The sequence below is a fragment of the Astyanax mexicanus genome, chromosome 14 (genome assembly GCF_023375975.1).
Source record: "Astyanax mexicanus isolate ESR-SI-001 chromosome 14, AstMex3_surface, whole genome shotgun sequence".
Taxonomy (NCBI): domain Eukaryota; kingdom Metazoa; phylum Chordata; class Actinopteri; order Characiformes; family Acestrorhamphidae; genus Astyanax; species Astyanax mexicanus.
Genome location: NC_064421.1, coordinates 23,439,375 through 23,462,788, shown reverse-complemented (window position 1 = coordinate 23,462,788; position 23,414 = coordinate 23,439,375). Strand labels below are relative to the sequence as shown.

The window sequence follows — 23,414 nt, the reverse complement described above, 5'->3', positions numbered from 1 at the left end:
CTGATTCCGAAACTAAAGTGGTCTCTTAATTTTTTTCCAGAGCTGTATGTGTATTAAATAATGTTACAATATTTTAAAGCTTAATTAAATATTTAAAGAGGTTTAAATCTCAACGCAGTTTGTAAATAAAGTAAATAAAGTAAAAATCCCACATTCTGATAGCTAGTTTTATATAATTATAGGTACTTTAAAATAAGTCTACCTTTATAAAGGGTTTATAAATGGTTAATAAATAACCATAAATAAATAATTTAAGTTAGTTTATTAATAGTTAGTAATTAGGTTGTAAATGCCCTAAAATCATTAATAATCAGTTATAACACATACATAGAAAGGGCAACAATATAGATGGCTGTGGGTTCAATATTTGGCAAACAACAGGTAACTGTTGCCCTTTCTATGCATGTGTTATAACTGATTATTAATGATGTTTAAGGCATTTACAACCTAATTAGTAACATTAATAAACTAATTGTAAACCATTTATAAAACCTTTATAAAGGTAGTCTTATTTTAAAGTGGCACCTAATTATATATAGGATGAACATTTATAATTGCAACAAGTGAGTTATTTATACATGAACAGCTCAGCTTCCATTTTGGACATACAAGTTGTTGTTTTTTTTACAGTGATGTTATGTGTAGCTCCCACTGCTCAGTGGGAATGGTTGTGTTTCAGTGTTGGTTTCAGCTTACATTGGAAACTGTAATGTGTTTTTCCCCCTTATTTTTAACCTGTGAACATGTCACACGTTATTCTGTAATGGGCACGTGCACAAAGCGCATTCACACTCTAATGCAGACACACATTACTGTCATGGCACTTTTCCACGCTGCTGAATGGAAATTAGTCCCTATTGTTTATAGAGGTGAGGTTAAAAACAGGCTGGTGTTTGGTCAGGCCTGGACCTAGCGACTGTGTGTGTGTGTGTGTACGTGTTCGTGTGTGCGTGTGTGTGTATCTCTTCAGCTTTCCCTTATGAATAATGCAGCAGTGGGTCTCTAGAGGCGTAGAGCTGGAAGATAAAGCATGCTGCTGTCAGGGGCCCAATCAGCTGTCATTCCAGTCAGCCATAGGCTGCTGTGGGTTGATGGGATATTGCCCTGCATTCTACACACCACATGTCACCCATGCTTAATATTTCATGACTTTTCCCTCCCTCTGTTGAGTAATGGTGCATCCAGTGTTGGACCATTAACAGTAGATTTATTTATTATTTAGTTTAATATGGTGTGTGAGGAAATGGGACGGTTATTGTTGTGCACAAAAGAGAACGCTAGCTTCATTGTGTGTGACTTGTGTTTGTGTGTGTGTGTGTATGTGCAGGTATGTGCTGCTGCTAAAGCAGAAGGATGCTATGGAGGCACTGGAGGCTTCTTTGCAGAAAGAGAGGGAGAGTTTGGGAGAGGAGATCCGCAAGAACACTCTGATCCTGGAGGAGAACCGAGGCCTGAGAGAGGACATGGACAGGTCTGATATACACACTGACATTACACACACACAACTTAATGTTTAACTTCAAGCCTGTGCAACAAGCTGAGTGTGTGTGTGTGTGTGTGTGTGTGTGCACTAAGAGTTCAGATCAGACAGCTAATGCTGCCCTCTGCTGGGGGAAATATACTACTGCAGTGTAGCTGCAGACAAAATACTGGTCATAATATTTAAGGATCAGATCATCTTTTCCTCACTGCTGAAACTGAGACTTAGTCCAATGTTAAGCTGAGCTAAAGGCTAAAGCTGTTGCCATGTGGGTCAGCCAGACTGAGATTTCTTCCTGTACCAGTTTTCTCCAATTTCCATGAGTCTATTGAAGATTCTCACAGAAGAACTCACAGCTCTCTGGCTTTACCTGTAATCTGTAATTAAAGGAGATACTTTTTTAATAGTTACATGTTAAAATGTGTGTTTGTGTGTGTAAGTGTGTAAATGCTGTAGTAGAAAATTCAGTAACACAGTCTGTTCCAATACTGCTTTAATAAAGACAAAAAAAATAATTAAATCCGTTTCTAAAGCTCAGTTTATTTATTATATATTTATTATATATATGATTTCACAAAGCAACTTTACAGAATTTGATCACAGGACAGAGAATCAGTCAAACCTTAAAACATAAAACATACTGAATACAGAACCCCCAGTGAGCGTGTTAACCAATGAACTGTTTGCTAAAAATCACCCCCTCTTTTTTAAACAATATATGTTTTTTTATATACTGTACACTGGATTTTGTACCATTTCCAGTTAATGACTGGACCTGAAGATTTAAAATGACAAATTTAAATAGGGGTGTTGTAAAACTTTTAAATAGTAGTGTACATGGTGGCAATTATTAAATTAGATTTCATTTTTAGACAGTCGTTGGAGAAAAAAAATCACAATTAACATTAACTAAAATTATGCAAATATCTGTTTCAATTTTTAGTAGTATTGATTTAAGGATTGATTTGATGGTCTGGTGTTTACATTTTTGATGGTTTTGACATCAGCACAGGGTTAAAAAGAAATATACACTGACAGACTATTAATTAAGAGGTGCTGAAAATCCTCCTAACTTTCTGTTAGCAATCATGGATATATATATTAGAGCTTTTAAACAGCATTTACTGCGGTCTCCATCACACACTACAATACAAGCAGCAGTCGGAAGAGCTCCACATATATTATATAGATATATAAATGAAATTATTGCAGAGTCTGACAGCAGCTATCCTTTGTTCAGACAGATGTTACACTTCTTGTAATGCGTTTCATGTGAGGTATATGGTGACGTGTGTTTGCAGGTTGTCTCACACACACTCGCAGCTACGGCAGGAGTATGATGGGCTGCAGCATCAGACCAAGGAGCTAAAGACTTCTCTGAATGAGTCTCAGTTGGAGCTGAACCGCTGGCAGGCACGGTTTGACCAGCTGAAGGAGCAGCACCAGGGTCTGGACATCTCAATGACCAAACTGGACAACCACTGTGAGGTGAGGGAGAGAGTGGCCTAATATCTCAGTTAACTGGCCTTTTTTAAAGCATTTAACCCGTGGAGGTTCATTGTTTACTTTGTGGTCTGTTTTCATACATAAGGCACACTGGATTAAGGCGCATTTTAAGAGACACTAATAAGGAACATCTAATTCAGCAGGTGTCGCTGCTGGGTGGTGTTGGGGGGTAGCTAACAAAGTTAAGTAAAGCTAAGTTAAGTCAACAAAACGGTAATAAAAAAAAACTTACTTTTAAAGTCAAACGAGTGCTGAATGTGCTAATGCTGCTCCATCAGTGCTAGCCAGGGTTAGCAGCAGGCCACAGGCAATAATTCTCACCTCTGAACAAGGAAATAGCGGTTAAAGGCTAATGCTAATACTGCTCCAGCATCTGTGACTTCATACATAAGGCGCACTGAATTAAAGGCACACTGACAATTTCTCAGAAAATACGGAAAATACAGGTAGTTTTTTCTCAGCAAAGCTTTGATCGACACTGCTAACACTAATGTTCTGATCAGGCCACTGGATATTTTACATCCTTATTTGATATATTTATATATGTATTTTTGAGCACATAAATTGAGAATGCTACAGTAATAAATAAATAAGCTATTGATGTTCTTATTTGTTATTGCCACTTATTATTTCACAGTAAATACTCAAAGAACCTCTTTAGACATTTAGAAGTCTTTTACACTTCACCTAAAAAATCACACCCCAAATCTTCTTTAGTTTAATAGTTTGCAGTTTGTTCATATCAGTAAATCTGACGTTTCAAAATAAATTCTGTGGGTGCCTGAAAGGGTTAAACCCCAGTATATATTTTTTAAGTGTTTACTTTATGGTACTGTGGAGATTTGCTCTTGGCTCTTGGCTGTGTGCTGTGGGCTGTGGATGTAGACGGGAAGCAGCGGCTGAGTGTGAAATGATTTGTGTGCGCTTGTGCAGCTGCTGACCCGGCTGAAGGGGAACCTGGAGGAGGAGAACCACCACCTCCTGAGCCAGATCCAGATGCTGAGCCAGCAGAACCAGACGCTGCTGGAGAGAACTATGGAAAGCAAAGAACTCTACCACGAGGAACAGAAGCAGTACATGTGAGTGTGTGGATCGGTCAGTGTTGCAGCCGGTGACTCCGGTGTGTGTGTGTGTGTGTGTGTGTGTGTGTGTGTGTTGTGGGTTTTAACATGTTTCTCTATGTTCTGCAGTGATAAGCTGAATGCATTACGAAGGCAGAAGGAGAAACTGGAGGAGAAGATCATGGATCAGTACAAGTTCTATGATCCAACTCCTAAAAAGTGAGCTAATCCTCTTTGGTCTTGAAGTGAACAAATAAGTATATAAGTAAGAGGGAATTAGGAGTAAAACTTTTTTCATTTTGTTCAGATTTAATATGGTATTAGTTTTAGTGTAGTATAGAAGACTATTTTGCTTTAGTTTTTAATCTTTTAATCTTTAAGGTTGTAAAGTATGTATGTGTTGATCTTGCAGGAGGAGTCACTGGGCAGGAGCTAAAGCCATCGCCAAGCTGATCAAGCCCAAGAAGGACACTTCCCGCGAGAGACCAGAAAGCTCCCGAGAGAGAATTCGCAGTGCGCCAGACATCCCTCTGCCAGACATCCCTGTCCTCTTAGACTGCCCTGACAGCAGCCCAGCCCTTCCACCCCCTCCACTACCACCCCGCCAGAACCGCCTCAGCCTGGACTCACCAGGAAACCACTCAGTAGAGGAAAACCACGTCCAGTCCCCGGTCTTCTCCCCACCACCCAACAACCGAGGTGAGTGCATAAAGAACATTAAAGGTCTCCTTCTGCTAAAATACACTTTTTCTTGTTGGTTGAGAAAATACAATAGGTCTCTCTGAGTTGTATATGATGCTGCATCTGAAACTGTTCGTAAACCTACATTTTCTGCAGTAGCTAGTAAAAGAACATTTTTAGAAAAACGATTCACGGGAAAAGAACTGTGTCTATGTCAACTCGTAAGTTCACCTTGGCTCAGGACCGCTTACATGCAGAGCTAAAGCCGGGCTGCAGCAGAGCCAACGTTGTCTTGTCAGCTAAAGAGCTACTACAGCTCTGTTAACACCAGCTAGTTCACGTTAGCGATCTTGTGGAAGTAACTATAAGTTTAAATCGGATCTCCGGTTGATTCTGCATTTTACAGATACTTTAAATATACACTAAAGAAAGCACGGTTTGACAATGTAGCACAACTCGACAGAACACCGGTCAAAGCACGCGCCATTTGCATTGGATTAAATAATATAGAGCGGACTCTGGGGCTTTGACGTGGTGAAACTGCTCAAGCACTGAATCACAAAGTCTAAATGTTAAAATAGCAAGAGCCGAAATTCTGTCTTTCCTTAGAGACCACTAATTTAGGGAACTAAAGCAGGGCTATACAGAAAAACCAGAGCACTTTTTTTCCACCAAAAATGACTCACATGGCATTCATTTATACTAGAGATCACAGTTTGACATTTTAAAATGAATGAAAAATGGATGGAATTAGACCTTTAAAATGCAGAAACATTATCAAAACGTGTTACCAAAAAACAAATACAGATTTCAGTTAATGTTAAAAGTTGTGTGCATATGTTTTTTTAGCTGTCCTGCAAATCATTTCCATTTTTCACATTTTAACATGTTATTTTTGATGTCAAAATTAAGGACACTTCATGGTAAATGGCCCAAAAAGAGCAAAAAGCATTATATAATTTTACAGCTTTTAATATGACATTCTAAAGTCAATCAGACTTAAAACTTTAACCGTTCATTTTCCAACACATTATTGTTACCTGTATCTGCAACTAAGTTTTACTCAAACAGTTCACCAGCTCAGCTCTTTTCATCCACAAGGGGGTGTTTTGAGTCTGTTCCACATTTATACAATCCAATTCCTCAGGATCTTTGCTCTGCTAACTCTTCCTCTAGATTTCCTCTTTAGCTTCTTCATTCATCATGACTCTTATCTAAAAACTCTCTTCATCAGTAAACTTAACCCATAATGCACTGGTGCATGCAGTTCATCTAATTCTGATCTTTGTTTTTCCTGGTTGACTTTCATAATCATCATTCATAATCAAAATTTTCTGACTCTCTTCTTTTCCACTGACCCCTCTCTTTCTCTCTCTCTCCATCTCTCCATCTGTCACTGTGTGTTCTATATGTACATTAATTATTTCCACCCCACACCACAAACACACACACACACACACACACACATTCATATTCCTGCAGTAGTTAAACGGTTCCGCTTTCTAAGGAGTAAAAGCCAAGAGAAAATGCGGGTGCCTCAGTCTCCGCCCCCACAAACTCCCCCACGTCCTTCTCTAGCCAAACGGCTTCGCTTCTGGGCCTCAACAGACATGATCATTCCCAGCTCCCCCTGCGACTCACTTCTTCAAATTGGCCAATTCTAACCCCTCCATTATCGCCCATCATCATCTTCATCACCACTTTCATCATAATCACAATAAACTCATTTTTAGTCATCACTGCAGTTTCTTCTGTTAGGTTTTTTTCTTTTATTAAGTTTTTAAAGTTATTTATTATTATAGATTTTTTTTATTGTGTCAAATGTAGTCTGTAGTTTCGTAAACGTACGCACTAATAGACGAACACCAAAGAAGAACACCAAAGAACATAGTTCTGATTTTACAACTGGACGAACTTTCACAGTACACTACTTAGAAACAGTAACTCAGTCCACACACTAGGGAAACAATAAAATTACGCACACACTTTTACACATCATGTACACAAACACACAGGCTGAGTTCTCCATGAGTGATCTTGTGAGGGACCCTGATGCCAGGCTTGTGGATTCTGAGTAGATCTTTGCCGTAAGTAGCAGTATGTTGAAGTGGAGCTCTAAATGCGTCTGGCTTTGCTGTTGCTCCATTCCTGTTGTCTGTGTGTGTGTGCCACTGCTTATGTGTGTGTGTCTGTTTTAATCCATTTTCAGATCAGAAATGTCCTTGTGCATTTTTTATAAAGCAGGTGCATACAAACCATCTTAAAATCATGACTGTGACTAACCTGGATTCCTGTAAATGCACTAAAGTACATCGACCAGGTTTCTGTCTTGCTGGTCGTTTTGTCCCCTGCACTTTTAAGTTTTTTAGTCTAGTTAATTCAGTAACCGTGTTTGGATGAGACCCAAAACAACTTCATAAAAAAAAAACGAGAGGAAATGGACCACTGCCAAGTGTTCTCCATGTTAAGTAGCACATAAATATTCACAAGCCCCGAACACAGGGCCTTCTTCTTTTACTACTTTACATACAAAAAAATTAATTCTCAAATGGTTTGATGTGAAGCATTTTGATGCACAAAGAAACTTGTAAGTGCACACGAACAGCTTGTCTGATCTTTGTAGAGAAGTGTTGCCAAAAGAATAGGACACTCTGGAGCAGATAAACATGCCCTTCTGAAAAAAGGGTATTTTCCATGTTAAGTACATTTTTTAATTATACTAAACATGGAAAAGTACATACTTTTTAAAATTAAAATATGTACCTGAATACATACTGAACGTACTATTTAGTAACGGCCTACAACAACGTAAGTATATTTCAGTTGTAAATAAGCTATATTTAAACACAACATAAAAACATTACATTGTGCTTTTGAGTGTTTTTTTTGTACAACTTACAATGCAAACTTGAGTAGATGTAAGTATGTTTTTTCAAAAAAACTTTTTTAATACACTTGAAGTATAATGTAAATGTACTACATATTGTATACAACTTAATGCTACTTGAAAAACTACACTTAAGGGCTCTTAAAGCAGTATTTAATGCCAGAGTATATATTTACTATCAACGCAACTTATATTTTAAAGCATATTAAATTGAAAATGCACTTTTAGTATTCTTTACCTAATTTGAACATACTTTTAATGCTCCTAAGTATACTTCCTTTTCACAAGGGTGAACATAAGCATGAGCTTTGACGAGTTGGGAATAAGATAGGAGGTGGTGACCAAAATATTTGAATGCCCTTAAAAAATACAAAAAGTGTAAATAAATAAAATAAAAAAAATAAAGCTTGCTGAAAGTTACGTGAACCAGCGTAGTGTGTGTTTGTGTGTATGTATGCAGGTATCGATGCTAAGCAGGGATGAATAAGATGAATGGGGTCCTGTGTGACAGCAGTGACTGGAGCCTGCAGGCTCTGGTTAAGGAGAGCAGTCAATAGAAATCTAATTGAGTGTGTGGAGTGAGACGGGTGCATGGGGGATAAGTTAATCACAGGCTGCCTTGGATTATAGGGAGAACTGTGTGAGGGATTGAGGGATTCTGTACACTGTGTGCTTTTTTCATGTGATTTCACTAAGAGATCTTGTACAGTGGACCTTATGTGCATTAGGTGTTGATCAATAAGAACAGATTGTGGTGGTGGCCTTAATTAGGGGGCTACAAAATAGGCGATGGGAGATAATGAGCTGAGGAGTGGGCACAAAGTTTGTCGTTCGCCTCTTGGGGATGTACTAGCCAAGTTATACAATTTGTGGACTAGATTGGTTTTAATAATATGTGTATGTATGTGAATTATTTTGATAAAAACAAGTTCCTTTAAAGCAGCATTATATAGTAAATTGGTCATTTGAATTATTTGTAGTAATGTTTTAATGAATCTGATATGGAGAGTACTTACTATTAGTTACTATTGTTACTCATGGCTCAGTACGCTTCTACAGTAACTGCACGGTATCTAACACTCTGCAATCTGAGTCGTGTTTGTGTAAAATCTTAAAATCTAGTATTACTCTCATAACCTTTAAGAGTGCACATTCTTCATTCAGCTTCAGTGTCTGTTCTGTTTCTTTCTTTTAGCCAGACAACAGCATCTTTTAGTGGTGGCTCAAAGCAAAACAAATTTTCCATCCCAACTCAACTATAGAGGGAGCCTAATTCTCACATAATGCTGCTTTAATGCAAATGCTAGTTTTTAGACATTTTGCCTCAAATCATGGAGCAATTTGTGCTTCCCAGTGGCATAACCTTTCAAGATTTCAAACTTATGGGCGTCCGGGTGGCTGATATTATGGCTTGAGAATCACAAACTTGAATCCTTGGTTATGCTGCTTTGCCATCAGCAGTCTGAGCCCGAGAGGGAGAACACAATTGGACATACTTATTTTTTTCCCTTCCTTTTTTTTTTTTTTTTTTTAGGGGTTGGTTGATGAAATTTCCTCTTTACACCACTCTCATTGTGATGTTGGTCAGCACAGGCATCTGTTACAGTAGCTGATGTATCAGAGCTGTGGAGACGCACTTTCCTCAGACTGCACTGGCTTACCAGTGATTCTGTTCCTCACCCCCCAAATGTTCAAATCTTTGTGATTTGGGGGGATTCCTAACAAGTGGATTGGTTTTATTGGCTCAGCTGAATTTTGGAGTAAATGGGGTGAAAATAATAAACTGCCACTGAAAGGTCATGAGTTTAAGTCTTAAGAATGCTGCAGTCAGACAGTTCGTTGTTAGCGTCCATTGGTCTTCCATACTAGCAGTTTCTCAAGTCATCAGTGTTTGCCAATAAAATTGATTAACCAATATATCTGCCATGTCCTCCTCTGCATGCATTCCCTTCTTGCAGCCTGTCAATGCATCAGATTGACGTATTGATTAAGCACTCATACACTTACATACTTAAATTCACTGCTTGGAATTTTACTTTCAATATTTGTCTGTTTGTAGCTTTATGACCAGTTTTTCACTAACTGTGTAAGTCTGTGTACAATTTTTAGCACATACAGTAACACATACAGTTAATACAACATCCATTTAACCTGCATGTTGCTGCATATTCTGGTTGTTTACACATGGAAAAGCCAGATATCAGTAGCATTATATCAGAGCTCTGAATATGCAGACTTTTAAAAGCTCTTCAGGATTGATTGCATAACAGTAGGATTGTTTAAGTGGGATGCCATGATTTACCAATGTTTGACAGGCCTGGTGCAGCTGAATTAGACAGGACATTAATCTTCCTTGAGGGACAGCAAGTTTGCAGGATGGTAAAGTTACAAATTAGACAAAAAATGAGATTGATTTCTGCCTTGGCTACACCTGTGCTGTCCACTTCACTGCCAAGCGGTGTGCTAGAGAGATAGAGCGGTGTGTGGCTGGGGAAATAACAGATGTCACCCAGCTAGACAGAGAGTGTGATGATTTTTTTTTTAAATGGATAAATTGTCTTGGCACAACTTTGGGGAAAAAAAACACACCCACCTGCACATCCTGCCAGAGGTGTGACTCAATGTTCCTTTTACCTCAGGAAACTGATTTCTGCAGACCACTAAGTGAAATAAACTTAAGTGTAAGATCTTGAGCATCAGCTAAGTTTATAATAGTTTGTAATTAACACATTATTTAAATACTGCCTGCACAGTTTCTTCATGAAACATTCATACAATTGAGTATTTATAAACAGCTTTTGCTAAATCTACAAAAGATATCATGCTTTACAACAAAGGCCAAACCCCATTAGTCATTAGCAGGTCGTGGAGATTAAGGGTATAGCTTTCTTAGAACACTAGGCCAATTTTTATAGAGGCACCGTTATTCACCTAAAAATTACAAAACATTTATTGAAGATGCTCACACATGCCAGAGATTATTTTCATGAGATCCTAGGCTACTCAAATATGTTGTTCTCTAATAATAAATTATACCTGCCCTGCAGGGGTGCAAATAATATCAACAGAATTTAGATATTTGATCATTCAAAGTTCACTTAGTTAACAATAAAAAATTGTTTGATACATGATACATTTTTTAAATTTGTATTATACAGCCCTGGAAAAAAATTGAGACCACTTCAGTTTCTGAATCAGTATCTTTGATTGTGCTATTTATAGGTATATGTTTGAGTAAAATGAACATGTTATTTTATTCTAAAAACTACAGACAACATTTCTTTCAAATTCCAAATAAAAATATTATCATTTAGAGCATTTATTTTGCAGAAAATATATATAGATGCAGAGCTTTCAGACTTCAAGTAATGCAAAGAAAACAAGTTAATAATTATAAAGTTTTAAGAGTTCATAAACTAATATTTGATAGAATAACCCTGTTTTTTATCAGTTTTCATGCATCTTGGCATGTTCTCCTCCTCCAGTCTTACACACTGCTTTTGGATAGATTTATGCCGCTACTGGTGCAAAAATATAAGCAGTTCAAAATTTGGTAAAATAAAATATATATATATTTTTTAAGTGGTCGCTTATTTATTTTTTCCAGAGCTGTATCTTTAATATTAAATAAAACAATAAAATAAATCAAGGTCCTAGTAGGGAGTGTATGTATAGTATATGTAATATATAGATGGAAAGAGATAGATAGATAGCTGAGACATTCTAAATCATTCTTATAAATAGCTACATAAACATGTAAATAGACTAATGTGTTACTAAAAACAATTCCATGACCATCTCATCAAGCCTTACACCCTCACCTAAAAAAGAAATCTCAACATTCATCATAGCAGCAAAATACCCGCAGCACTTCCTTCACGTAACTTTGTCATCATGAGTATCTACTATGTCTATCTTGAGTCCTCTGTTTCCTGCTAGCATGTACTGGTGGTTAATGTGCCACCAGTTTTTGCCATAGTAATTTCAAATTGCTTCAGTCTCGAACCTGTTGCCTATCAGTTTGATATTTACTTTAATGTAGACCGGTAAGTGCATTTTAAAGTGTGCATTATCATCATATACATTGCTGATACACTGCAGTGATGTCTTTTGTTCTGTTTGCTTCTATGTCTTTTGTACTAACACACAAGCATTTGCCCTAACATGCTCCCCTCACACAGCTGTTCAGCACGTCCCCTGGAGCTCAGCACAGCAGCCGTGTTTGTGTTGCAGTTTTGTCGCCGTGTCATATTCCGCTCTGTAAAATTCCACACAGCTCCTAACTCTGCCTTTTCTTCGTTCTCTGCCTCCTCAGGACCAAGTGACAGCAGCATCTCCAGAGGCAGAGAGCTGTACCGACCAGCAGGGGGCAGCAGTGAGAGTGTGAATGGATATGAGGATCTGGCCTTTAGGAGGAGAGCCATTGAACCAGGAGCCTCCTGTTCAACCCCGCTGAACCATAATTCCCACAATGCTCCAGGCTTCACACCCCCAAGCTCACGACCAGGACGCAGGCCTAAAGGTAATTCGGGGGTAGTCATCTGAGATTCACGGTTCTTCTGAGATGCTTTGCAGTTAAAGAGACAGAATCTCTACCAAAGTCTAAAATAACAACATGCTGAATGCCAAAATGTTAGCTTTTGAGAGTTCAGAATCAATATTTCGTGGAATAACCTGTTTTTTGATAAAATATTTCATGCATGCATATTCTCACTGCTTTTGGGTAACTTTATGCCACTCCTGGTGTAAAAATTCAAGCATGGCTTGTGATCATCCATCTTCCTTTTGATTATATTCCAGAGGTTTTCAATTTGGTAAAATCCAAAAAATCAAATGGTAGTTACTTATTTTTTCCAGAGTTGTATATTGAGCACCACAGTGCAGGCTAGAAAACGTAAATTAACCTCTGTGTTAGGTAATTTTTAAACAGAGAATTGGCAAAATATTTTTTTAATTAAGCAATGCGATTTAAAGAGTATTAACAGTTGCTTTGCTCAGGAAAAAATGCACCCAAAACCTACTTGACAACTATCTGTTGTTCTTATGAAAGATTAGAGTGAATTCACAACTTTCAGAAGACCACAAAGATATGTTGCAGTCTACAGAAGCATTGCTAAAGACCCGTTGCTACTCATCCTAAGAGTGGGTGGTCTATAACAATCAGTCTAAAAGTACAACAGGAAATTTTGAAAGAGGTGAGAAAGTTCTCACGGGTGAGGGCAATAGACTTGCAGAAGACTCTACAAATGACGTAGTCTTTTGCTCACAATTGGAAAAAAACATTGAAACCTCTGCTGTTCATTTTGGTGGTCAGAGGAGCAGAAACATAAGTGAAGCTTTTTTGAGCAAATGCACAACACATATGTCTCATCTCAACTGTGAAGCATAGAGGAGGGAGCATCGTGACCTTGTGATCATTGTAGAAACAGTGAATATAAAGCTGTTTCACAACTTTTTTTTTGTTATACCATTAACAAGCCCAAAGTAGCTCCAGGAATCACTGGAAGAATTCAGAGAGCCCTGACATTTTAAAACAAGGCACTGAGAATACAGGAAGTTTATTAAAAAAACAAACACAGTATACACAGTACCTTAAGTGGGTGGAAATGTTTTAATTAAAAAAATGTTGCTACAAATATCTGTAATAGTCATGCATTTCCACATGAATTTTGCAATCTGTTTCTCAATCCTAGATATTTGATCGGGCTCATCAGTCGACCTATTGTGACTAAAGTTCTCCTATTGTGACACCTGGAGAACTACCTGTGCACTTTCAAAGTTCTCAGTGCTTTGTTTCAAATGTCAGGGGGCCCTCAGAATTCTACCAGTAAAGTGTGGAGCTTGTTGAGTTCATTATTAGTTTAAAAATATTCATTTCTTTGCATGGGTGGCGCTATGCCCCTATCACTAGCATTGTAAGCCTGTTGGGTGCATCGGATAAAAATGATGTACTGGATTTCTTCTTTAACTCTGTTGAGATGCTGTGGCATTACTTAAAGAGGGCTGTGCACGAAAGGCAAATGAGAAATGCTATTTTTCACATCATTTATCAACCCAAACTCCACCTGCAGTAAATGTCAGTGTCTTTAAGCTTTATAAAAGCCAATAAGCAATAATCAGTAAACTCTGCTATCAGAGACATTAGTGGCTGTAAATAAAGTTGTCTCTCAGCGGATTTTGTGTTCACAAGCTGAAGATTTATTAGTTTAGCTTGTCATTATGGTGTTTATTTTACTTTGCATGCACACGCAGCTGCCAGAACATTAAATGCAATTTAACTTTGATCCCACTGTCTTTGAGGAGAGTCGTCTTACAGAGAGCCTTCAGTGAAGACTTTCACTGAACTACGCTTGATTGTTCTTTACCCAAACACATACAGGAAGACAGCCGTAGCTTTAGGCTGCAGTGCACTGTTGTTTTACTGTTTTTGTTTTGTTTGAAACCTTAACTCCCTTCCCTTTTGATGGGAACACATATATTTGTTAATATGGTGGCAACATCACATCCACAAGCAAGTTCACAAGTCATGAGATAGCGGTATTATGTCAATTGATCATGAATGTTATCTCCAGGGACAACTTTAAAAGGTGCAGACCTGAGGTAGTATCTTGTGAGTGAGGCTGAACATTGGCCAGCACACTCAGGTGGCAAGGTGACAGGAATTATTGGATTTCAAGCAAGGCTTAATAGTAAGTGTCAGATGTGGCATTCCATTTCTTAAGCTATGCAAGAACCAAAGTATCACTAGTGTATTGGGAACACATCCTAGGAGGCATTACCACCCACAGTGGACATTGCAGTGGGTGGTATTTATCACAACTAGTGGTGTCTGGGTAGAACTGTCCATGTGAACAGACAAGGAACAGAAATTTATTCTCCATGAGACATGGCAAAAGCCATGAAGGCTAGTTTTTATGCTATGATTTTTGAAACAGAGTACAGTTTAAGCTGTTATTTATTTTTATTTTTTTATTAGTCGAATGCTAAATATGCCTAGTTTTTACATGCTATATGCTGACAACATAGAAAAGTGCTGTAATAAACTTGTTTGGGTACATTACCACCAATCATATTACGCCACTTATATTGTGAGATCAATAAATATGATTTGTGAGCAACCATTTGCAAATTACCTTGCAACTGGCAGTCACTGGTAAACAAGCATGTTATGCTGTTATAGAACCAAAAAAACACACATGATTAGCTGTTTTCAGAATCACATCTGTTTATAATAGATGCAGGCTCATAAAAAAGGACTCTTTAATCTGGGTAGCAGACACAATGTTTTATCATAGAAACAATTCTGCCAGACACTATAAAGCAGTGGTCCATAACTATGGTTCTGAAAGCTCGCTGCCATGCATGTTCTTGTGTCTCCCATAAACACAAAAAATATGCAATTATATTGTGAATGAACTCAAAAAGTATTACAAAAGTGCAGCAATAGTGGCAGCTCTTAATGGTGCAGACTGTGATCATGTGACATAACTAGGCTGGATGTAGAGTGAGGCAGAATGAGGCTGATGGTTCACAGTGAACACCAACAACAAATTCCTTTTTAGCCTGGAAAAGAGCTTAAACTAGTTTCAACACATCGATATCTGTATATCCAACAGCAATACTGCATTTAGTATTTATGATCACATCGTATTCCTCCTAGTAAAGACTAAAGTTCACAAAGTTGATTAGTTTGGTCAGGTGTGCTGAGAACAGGGAAACCCTGTATACAGTTAGATTCAGAAGAATGTAAAAAAAAAAAAAGGAAATGTGTGACAGATGGAGAAGAACAGAAACTAGACTGCTTTCGTATGCCTGTGTTATGATGTTAGAAGTGTTGCTAAAATTTGTATGAATCATCAGACTTCTCTATCTCTCACTCTCTGTATTCACTCGAAATTCTACTCCATCACTTCTCACCATTTCTGAGAGGACTTCTTATTAAGAAATGTCTCACAAAAACCATACGCCCACGTATACACACACCATAGAGCCGCAGTCTCTTAACTCTCACTTCCCTGTGTTCTGCAGGATTAATCTCAGAGGAGGACCTGCGCCTGCACTCCCTCGATGCTGGCTTTGGGTCTGGTGGTCATGGAAACGCAGGTAGGAGCCCAGTACAGATCAATAGGTGTTGAGCCTCACTGCTGCCTTTCTCTGGCATTAATTTACTCAGCTGGCTGGACAAACAATTGTGAACCCCCCTGTCCATTTCTGTCTCTGCTCCTGTCCTTTGCTGCAGGTCACAGGCCCGGGTCTGCTGATTTCAGCCGCAACACCTCCAGCAGCAGCTCTCCAGTCAACTCCAAAGGTGCGTGAGCTTCCACTGTAACAGCCCCACTTGTACATGCAACGCCAAACAAGTACTCTCCAGCCAGATTGGCAAAACCTTTCACCCTGATCTTCAATGGTCAGTACCACTGCAGATCAGCTATTATTCGGGGTGGATCATTCTCAGCACTGCAGTTATGCTGACATGGGTGTAGAAACAAGTAGAGGTAGAGGGGGTCATACAGTTATGCTTGATAGGTGTACATGACTGCAATCATTTTAGCTTACCAATATTGCCCATTATGTTTGAATCGTCTTAATCATTTTACTGTTACTAAAATTACTGCACTTTAAAGCATGTTACAGCATTATTATGCAATCTTTATATCATTATTATTATTATATCAGTGACGTAACAGTTTCATCATAATAATATTGTTTATCACAATAATTTCTGGGACAATCAAAAACTGTTATGACAGGCCTAATTTGTAATGGGAGGATGAGCATTTAAAAAAAAAAAAAAATTATGTTCAATTTACGGGGCGTTTTCTCTCTAGCAGCAATATTGGCTTTCTTGTCATTTCTGCTATTGTTTAAAAATACAAGAATATAAAATACAAGAATTTATATATATATATATTAATTTGCTTTATTATTAATATTATTATTTATTATTGCTCTCAATGGTAAGGTGTTAACACATTAAAAATAATATTAAATTTGGAATTATTTCATTTTTCTTTACACAGATTAAATAATTTTACAAGTTTGGCCCTCAACATCATCCCATTATTCAGACTAGCGCTAAAGTTATGCCTGCCATATGAGACACCTCAGATGAGTCTGAATGAATCACATTAGTCATAACAAACTGACCATGATAAAATATTTTTTGGAGAGAGTCCAGCGTGAATGGTGGATGGGGAACATCTGTCAACTTTATCTAGTCATCTCTATGTAGCTGAAGCTGGCGAATATACCTGCTTACAATATAGGCAAATAGGGTACTGAAAGCACCACACATACACACTAAACTCACCAAGCCTTCCAGAATCATGTTTCATTTGCGAGTGTAGAGAATGTTCTGCTACATTCCCTTCACAGACTGCAAATTAGAATGAAAGTGTATTATCAAAATCTAAACTAATATCTGCTTTTTTTTTTTTTTAAACTGCATCTATGTGCCTGTGTGTCTGTGCTGTAGGCTCTCTGGAGCGTCTACAGGGCCGTTCAACCAGCCTCTCCAGTGATGATGTGGTTGGGCTCAGTCATGAAGGATCCCGCCTCAGTCAGTCCTCTCTGCTGCCTCGGAGCTCCACCCTGCCCTGTGAAACTCCACCCACTCAGCGCTCCACCCTGCGCCCCTCTCGCATCCGCCCTGCTTCACCTGGCAGTGAGATGGTGACCCTGAAGGAGTTCCTGCAAGAAAGCAATGTCCTCTCACCCCCCACTGTAAGAAAACAGACACATGATAAATGAAGTGATCCAGTCTAGATTTTAATAATCTTGATTTTGACAGATTTGGGAGTGGATTTAAATGTGATTTGCATTTTTATTTGTATGTATGTATGCATGCATGCGACCCAGTCTGAATGCTCTGAAAGCATGGCTATAGTCAGTAGTTACTGACACCTACATTATCACTGCTGCAACACATGCGGAGAGGTTTGTGATGTCATCACACAAGTCTAATCTGATCACTTTAAAATAATAGTGTGGACAATCATATCAACAGATATGAAATTAAGAAAGAAATCTGTACAGACAAGTAGAGCCAAATTGTACTTAAAAGAATAATCTAATCTGAAAAAAGGTAATAGGGTGGCAGATGGGTGCCCCACATCCATATCCCCTGCATGTCAGTGCAGTATTGTTTACTATTTATTGGACATGGCCAGTCATAGAACACAATATTAATCCCTGTTCAATGACTTTTGGTATGCAAGTGTAAATTGTTATTTTACATTGGTGTGTGGTGCAGTGACAATATAAACGTTTTAGAAATGTTAATTTTACACTAATATGATTTTGGTTAGAAATAAAAAAAATGTAAAAACAGTTAAATATGTGGAAATGGGCTAACAAGAGAATGTCTCCCTGTTTTGACATAAATAAAACTGCAGTGACGCATCCTAGAGGATATTGTCCCTGTGGACCAATTGTACCCTTTTTTTTGGAGAATATATTTGGGTATTTTCCACCCTCAGCTTGACAATCTTAGGCTAGCATCAGTTGCTAAGCGCAGCTGTTGTTGCCAGGACTTCGTTACCTGTAGAATGAAACGTCTGCACTTTATGGTGTCTTCAAGATGGCATTTCATTTACACAGTTAAGGCTCATTAGATGGCCTAGGGCTTAAGATGTTTCTGCCATAAATAATGACGTCTCAGCAGCAGCTTGTTATCTCTGCATTAACACTGCCCAGTGCTGCCTATCTACTATAATAAGAGTGGAAAAGAAAGAATAAGTGCTATACATATTGTTTTGTGTTTCGGAATCGTGCATGTTATGCAGCGTATTTCTCACACCCTACTATAAAAAAAAATTACTTCAGTTGTCAGATTTAAAAATACACTGGTTGTGGCTGCAGCATTACAGAGCAGTTGCAGCATAGCAACAGGAACTCGTGAGAAACTTTTGAAGTTGACTGAAAATCAATAGTGGCTACCTTTTTATGGCCTTTCAGATTGATTTAATCTGATATTTGATGTTTGTTTTGAGCTGCTCTGCGTGGCTCAGGCTTAAAGTGCATTGACGTTTTTGTAATTGAGGCCCATTAAGCTAATGTCATTTAGTGCTGAAAAAATGTTTGCAACACACAGGCATATGCTCAGGCATCACCGTGGCAGCCAGCAGCATTGAGTGTATTACATTCTTATCATCTGGCACCATCTCTCACCACATAGCTCTGCACATGTCTCGCTCTGGCTTTTACCTTCTCCTTTGTTCCATCTCTCTCTTCCCCTTTTCTATATTTCAGAAAAATTGTGCTTTTCTACTGTATGATATTTACACTGCTCGGCTCTACTCACTTTTTTGTACCTGTGTACCTGATAAGCATCTGGCAAGATAACACTGACTACCATCTTAAAAGTGACAACACAGTAAATATGGAGACTGTTGAAGGGATTGCGTTCCAGATTTTTGGTTTGTAGAATTTTGAGTGTCTGTTCAGTCTGGTTAGTGCTCTGTAAGGAGGAATACATGTCATGTTGTTGTCCTCACACAAGTAAGAGAAACCCAGTTCCAAGTACCAGGTACCATATTTACCTATAGGAAAAGTGAAAATGAGAGTTTTAATATATGTCTTTTCTTCTCCCTCTAGGTGCAGACAGACAGTCGGGAAGACCTGATGACTGATTATTTCACCAGAGCGAGTCGGCCAGCGCCTCTCAGGGATGGAGCCAAAACCCCTACCAGCTATGTGGTCCCCACGGTCAAAACAAGCTCCTCTGGCGCAGATGGGCGAGCCTCCAAACCAGGACAAAGTGTCAAGCCCAGCATTCGCCCCTTGGAAGCTTCTACCCCCTCTTCTCAGTCTCAGACGCTCCCTAATCGTGGAACTGGGAGCCGCCCCTCGTCCCTGCAGCACTCAGGATCTCGTGGAGGGGCCGGTTTAAGCAGCAGCAGCTTGAGCCGCACCTTTAGCCTGGCTTCAGCTGACCTTCTCAACTCAAACGGTCCAGACAGCTACCGAGCTGAGGGGGGATCACCTGGTCAGGCCGAAGGTTTGTTGAGGCGGCCCCGGGACAGGCCACAATCGGCTAGGCCCCTGAGTGGGGATCCTACTCACCTGTCTGTGGATCCCCGGCGCCTTTCCCTGGCTCAGCCAAAAGATGAGCCCCTCCTGTCTGCCTCCCCACAAGCTGACTGGGGCTACGGAAACAGTGTAGGGCGAACAGGAGCAACAGCGAATCGCTCTGGGACATCGCAGGGCCGCTCAACCCACCAACATCACCGTGGGGAGGTGGCTATGGTCACCCCAGTGCGGGCCGTCTCCGCCCTCAGGCTGGAGGAGGTGGAAGAGCATCGAGAGCCCAGGCAGGCTGAGCCCAGCTCTCTTAAGAAGTCGGACTGTGTTGCAGAGGAGCGGCCGATAAGCACTCCAGCCTCCCCAGACCCCAATAATGACCCGCAGACTGTGTGGTATGAGTACGGCTGCGTGTAAGCCCAGGCACTCCTCGTTAGCATGGCTTTTGGCTTTGATGTAGAGGCTCAGGTGGGGAAGGGATGGAGGAAATCCTCCTTTATGTGCCCGGACATCATGATACAATTAGATCAATTAATCTGACCTTTCATGTGGTCAGGAAAAGCCCTCTGGTTTACATGTCCTTGATCTGAGCTTTGAGGAGCAGGGACTAGCACTACAACACTGCAGCCAGCTCTGCCCAAAGTGTATTTGGGGTCAGTGATGGTTGTTGACTTTTGCCTGATAGAACTGCAAAGCAAATACATTTAAAAGCCCCCACAAGCACCCGTGAAACTTACTGAAGCAACAAAGCAGAACATGCTTGGCCAGTCTCTGCAAACCCATCCAGTCCTGTGTTCAGGACTCGTACACAGCTTGGTGAAGGAATGTGTTTGGGAATGGACACGGCTTAAGAATGTATTTTTTTGTTTTTTTCCCCTCTCCTCTCATCTCCTCCCCTATCGAACACCATTGATTTCCTGCAGCTCTCTGTGGACAGGCAGGGCCTGCCAGCTCGGTTTCTATTCTGAATGCGCAAATCAAACATTGGGCTTTTGCGTGAGGGACCGCTCCCTGGATAATCACAGAGTAATTACAGTATCCATCTTTAGGAGGCGGAGGGGACAGCGTGAGTCCATCATTCAGGCAGCCACGGTGGGATTGGTTACTGGAAATGGCTACTCGCTTTCGCTCCCTGCTGACAAACCTAGTGCTCAAGCTCCTTTCCGCTGCCACGGGTTACCACCTATTTGCTGAGCGACCGTGCTATTGGCTCTGGGGTATGCAAATGGAAGAGAAGACTCATGATGATGGAGAGAGAGAGATGGAGGGGAACAAAAAGAGAGATGAGATGAAGATTTAAGAGAGCAGGACCTAACTGTTGAAGTGATGAATGTTGATACGAAGCAGTAAACTCTTTGTTTTTGTTTAGTTTTACTCCATTTTATGCTCTCAATGGCATTTATAGTTAGACATGGTGTGTCATCAGGCATTTAACTTTTCAACACTGTGGGTTCTTTTTATATATATATGTAAATATGTTGATTGAGCACTATGCCAGCAGGAGAAACAGAGTTTAAACTAAGGTCTAAACTGGAGTCTTAACACTGGACATAATCTCCACAGCTTGACAAGATCAAGTACCAGCCTATTTTCTCATCTGGTTTTATTTTTATTGCAAATGAGTTGGTATCTATTGTACCAGTAACACTGTAAAATTGTTCCAATGTTCAGAAGTACTGGTTTATTTATTACCTCCCAAATAAAGACACACAGAAAATGTGTCAGAATGTGACACCCCCTCAAATATTAAATTGTTTTGTGGTTTTGGAGTGTCCACAGTGGTGACTGTTCATTCACGGCACTGTATAATTAATTTATGCAGATTTTCCCCAAGTGGTTCCCCTGATATGTTTAACAAAACATTAGTCCATTAGTCCTTTTTTAGCAGTGGTGCTCTTCCTCATTAACATTGCCATAATGTGAAGGCTCCAGTGGAAAAGAGATGGAGGAATTTCTTCCGTGCCTAGACATCATGCAATTAGCTTAATTAGTCTGACCTTTCATGTGACGAGGAAAAAGCCCTCTGGTGTACTTGTTTATCAGGGCTTTAAGGAATGGTCACGTCCACCAAAGCAGTTAGTTAAGGTGAGGTTATTAGTAAGTTCACTGAGTTCTTTACGTCTTCCTCAGCAGACCCGTGAGAGTGCACTTATTGTAATGGGGGCTTCACTCAAACATGGCTACCCAGTTACACAACGTATACCCAACAATAACATGCGCAATTTTCAAACACTACTACACAAAGACTTGATTGTTGACGTGTGATGTTTTGATTAGTCGCCCAATAAGACGTGTGATGGCTGTGATTGGTTCTAGTGTTTGTCATTTTGTATAGAAGAAGCTGTTGTCCAAAAACTGAACTCTTTGTAATAAAAACTTTCCAAATTTACTGCCTGGATTTGTTCTTTCACACCGACTTTTATGAGCAGCACAGACATCTGATGCTGCATCCACCTACAGCTGTAAGTCCATCTGTAGAAGAGTGTCTGGTCAATACCTAAATTTTTTAAAAGCAGTCATGACGGCATTAGGAAAGAGTGAGCGACTGACTGAAACATCAGACGACAGTGACTGAGACTCTTGGCATGGTCTAGCACATTGTTTGGATTGTTTTTTGAGTTTAGAAAGTTGATAAATGGATAATGATTGATTTGTGAATGCAGTTTGTTTGGTGTCAACAGAAAATGTAAGAAATCCTAAAGATACGGGCATGGGCTGGCGCAGTTCTATCCCTGCACTAATGAAAGCAGGTATAGAGCAGCTGAATTTCAGTCCAACTCATTCCACAGTAGAGACATGGGCTATATATCGGGTATGATTATATCTTAATTGCTGTGTTAATGCTGCGCGAGTATGCTACTCACTGCGGAAAAACAACAATCAATATACCTTTACGTGTTTCCTAGATTATATTACAGGCCACTGTCTGTGCTGGCATAGCTAACCCTGCATTCACACTGGCAGATGACAAGTTGCTCATTTGGGCATTTCTCAAATTAACGGATTCTAATACAAAAAACCAATGTATACAGAAAAGAATAAATGCCATGACATTATAATACAGTATAAAAGGCTCTAGTCCGTGAGGCATAACACTGCACAATAACTGTCTCCCTGCCATAAATACAGAGAAATACCAGCCTATTAAAATAAATTGAATCATGATTTTAATTACAATTTATTATTGTGAATATTGTGGTGATCAATACAATTAAGTGAATGACAACTAATACAATTATACAGTTTTGCCAATCGAACACTTTAATCTACATTTAAATAGCCATTTAAGCTGAGAATTGATTTACTCAGACTGAACAAGCTTTTTTCTTTGTAATTATTTACATGCATTTTTAAACTTTTAAGATTTTTTTTTTTGTTCTAATGAGCACATGAATATGTAACCGTCCTGTGTCTGTTTTGTTGTAGGAGAGGGTTAACTAGGGGAAATGAGATTTTATCAAGATCAAACTGAAAGTTTGTCTGTGTCTAATGCACTCTTGTAGCTCTGACAGCGTTTAAAGAAGAGCTTGTTGAGAACCTTGTTTAAACAATGAAAAGCAGCATAAATGGAGATGCAAGGTTTTTGCGGGCCAGAACTGATAAGGGTGAAGTCCATATTTCAGATAACAACAATCGTTTAACGTTAAACGTTTATTTTCTCATCTTTGCAATAATATTAATAAAGCACTTTACCTGTCAGACCTCTAATTCTTCTCTTCACTGCTGTCTGTTCCAACAAAACAAAGGGTTTGCTAAATGTATTTTTTTGCATCCATTT

General features: G+C 39.3%; 1 protein-coding gene across 1 annotated transcript in view; it reads left to right on the top strand.

Moving 5' to 3' along the window:
- The window catches only part of ccdc88c (coiled-coil domain containing 88C), an 88,606-nt gene extending 66,581 nt beyond the window's left edge, over positions 1–22,025 (top strand). Inside the window, exons 21-30 of the mRNA XM_007252545.4 lie at positions 1,328–1,471; positions 2,782–2,968; positions 3,920–4,065; positions 4,177–4,266; positions 4,460–4,746; positions 11,931–12,137; positions 15,644–15,718; positions 15,855–15,923; positions 17,091–17,338; positions 19,211–22,025. Coding sequence (XP_007252607.3) covers positions 1,328–1,471; positions 2,782–2,968; positions 3,920–4,065; positions 4,177–4,266; positions 4,460–4,746; positions 11,931–12,137; positions 15,644–15,718; positions 15,855–15,923; positions 17,091–17,338; positions 19,211–20,053 — 2,296 coding nt within the window. The 3' untranslated portion in view covers positions 20,054–22,025. The remainder of the gene's footprint in view (positions 1–1,327; positions 1,472–2,781; positions 2,969–3,919; positions 4,066–4,176; positions 4,267–4,459; positions 4,747–11,930; positions 12,138–15,643; positions 15,719–15,854; positions 15,924–17,090; positions 17,339–19,210) is intronic.
- The last annotated feature ends 1,389 nt before the right edge of the window (positions 22,026–23,414 follow it).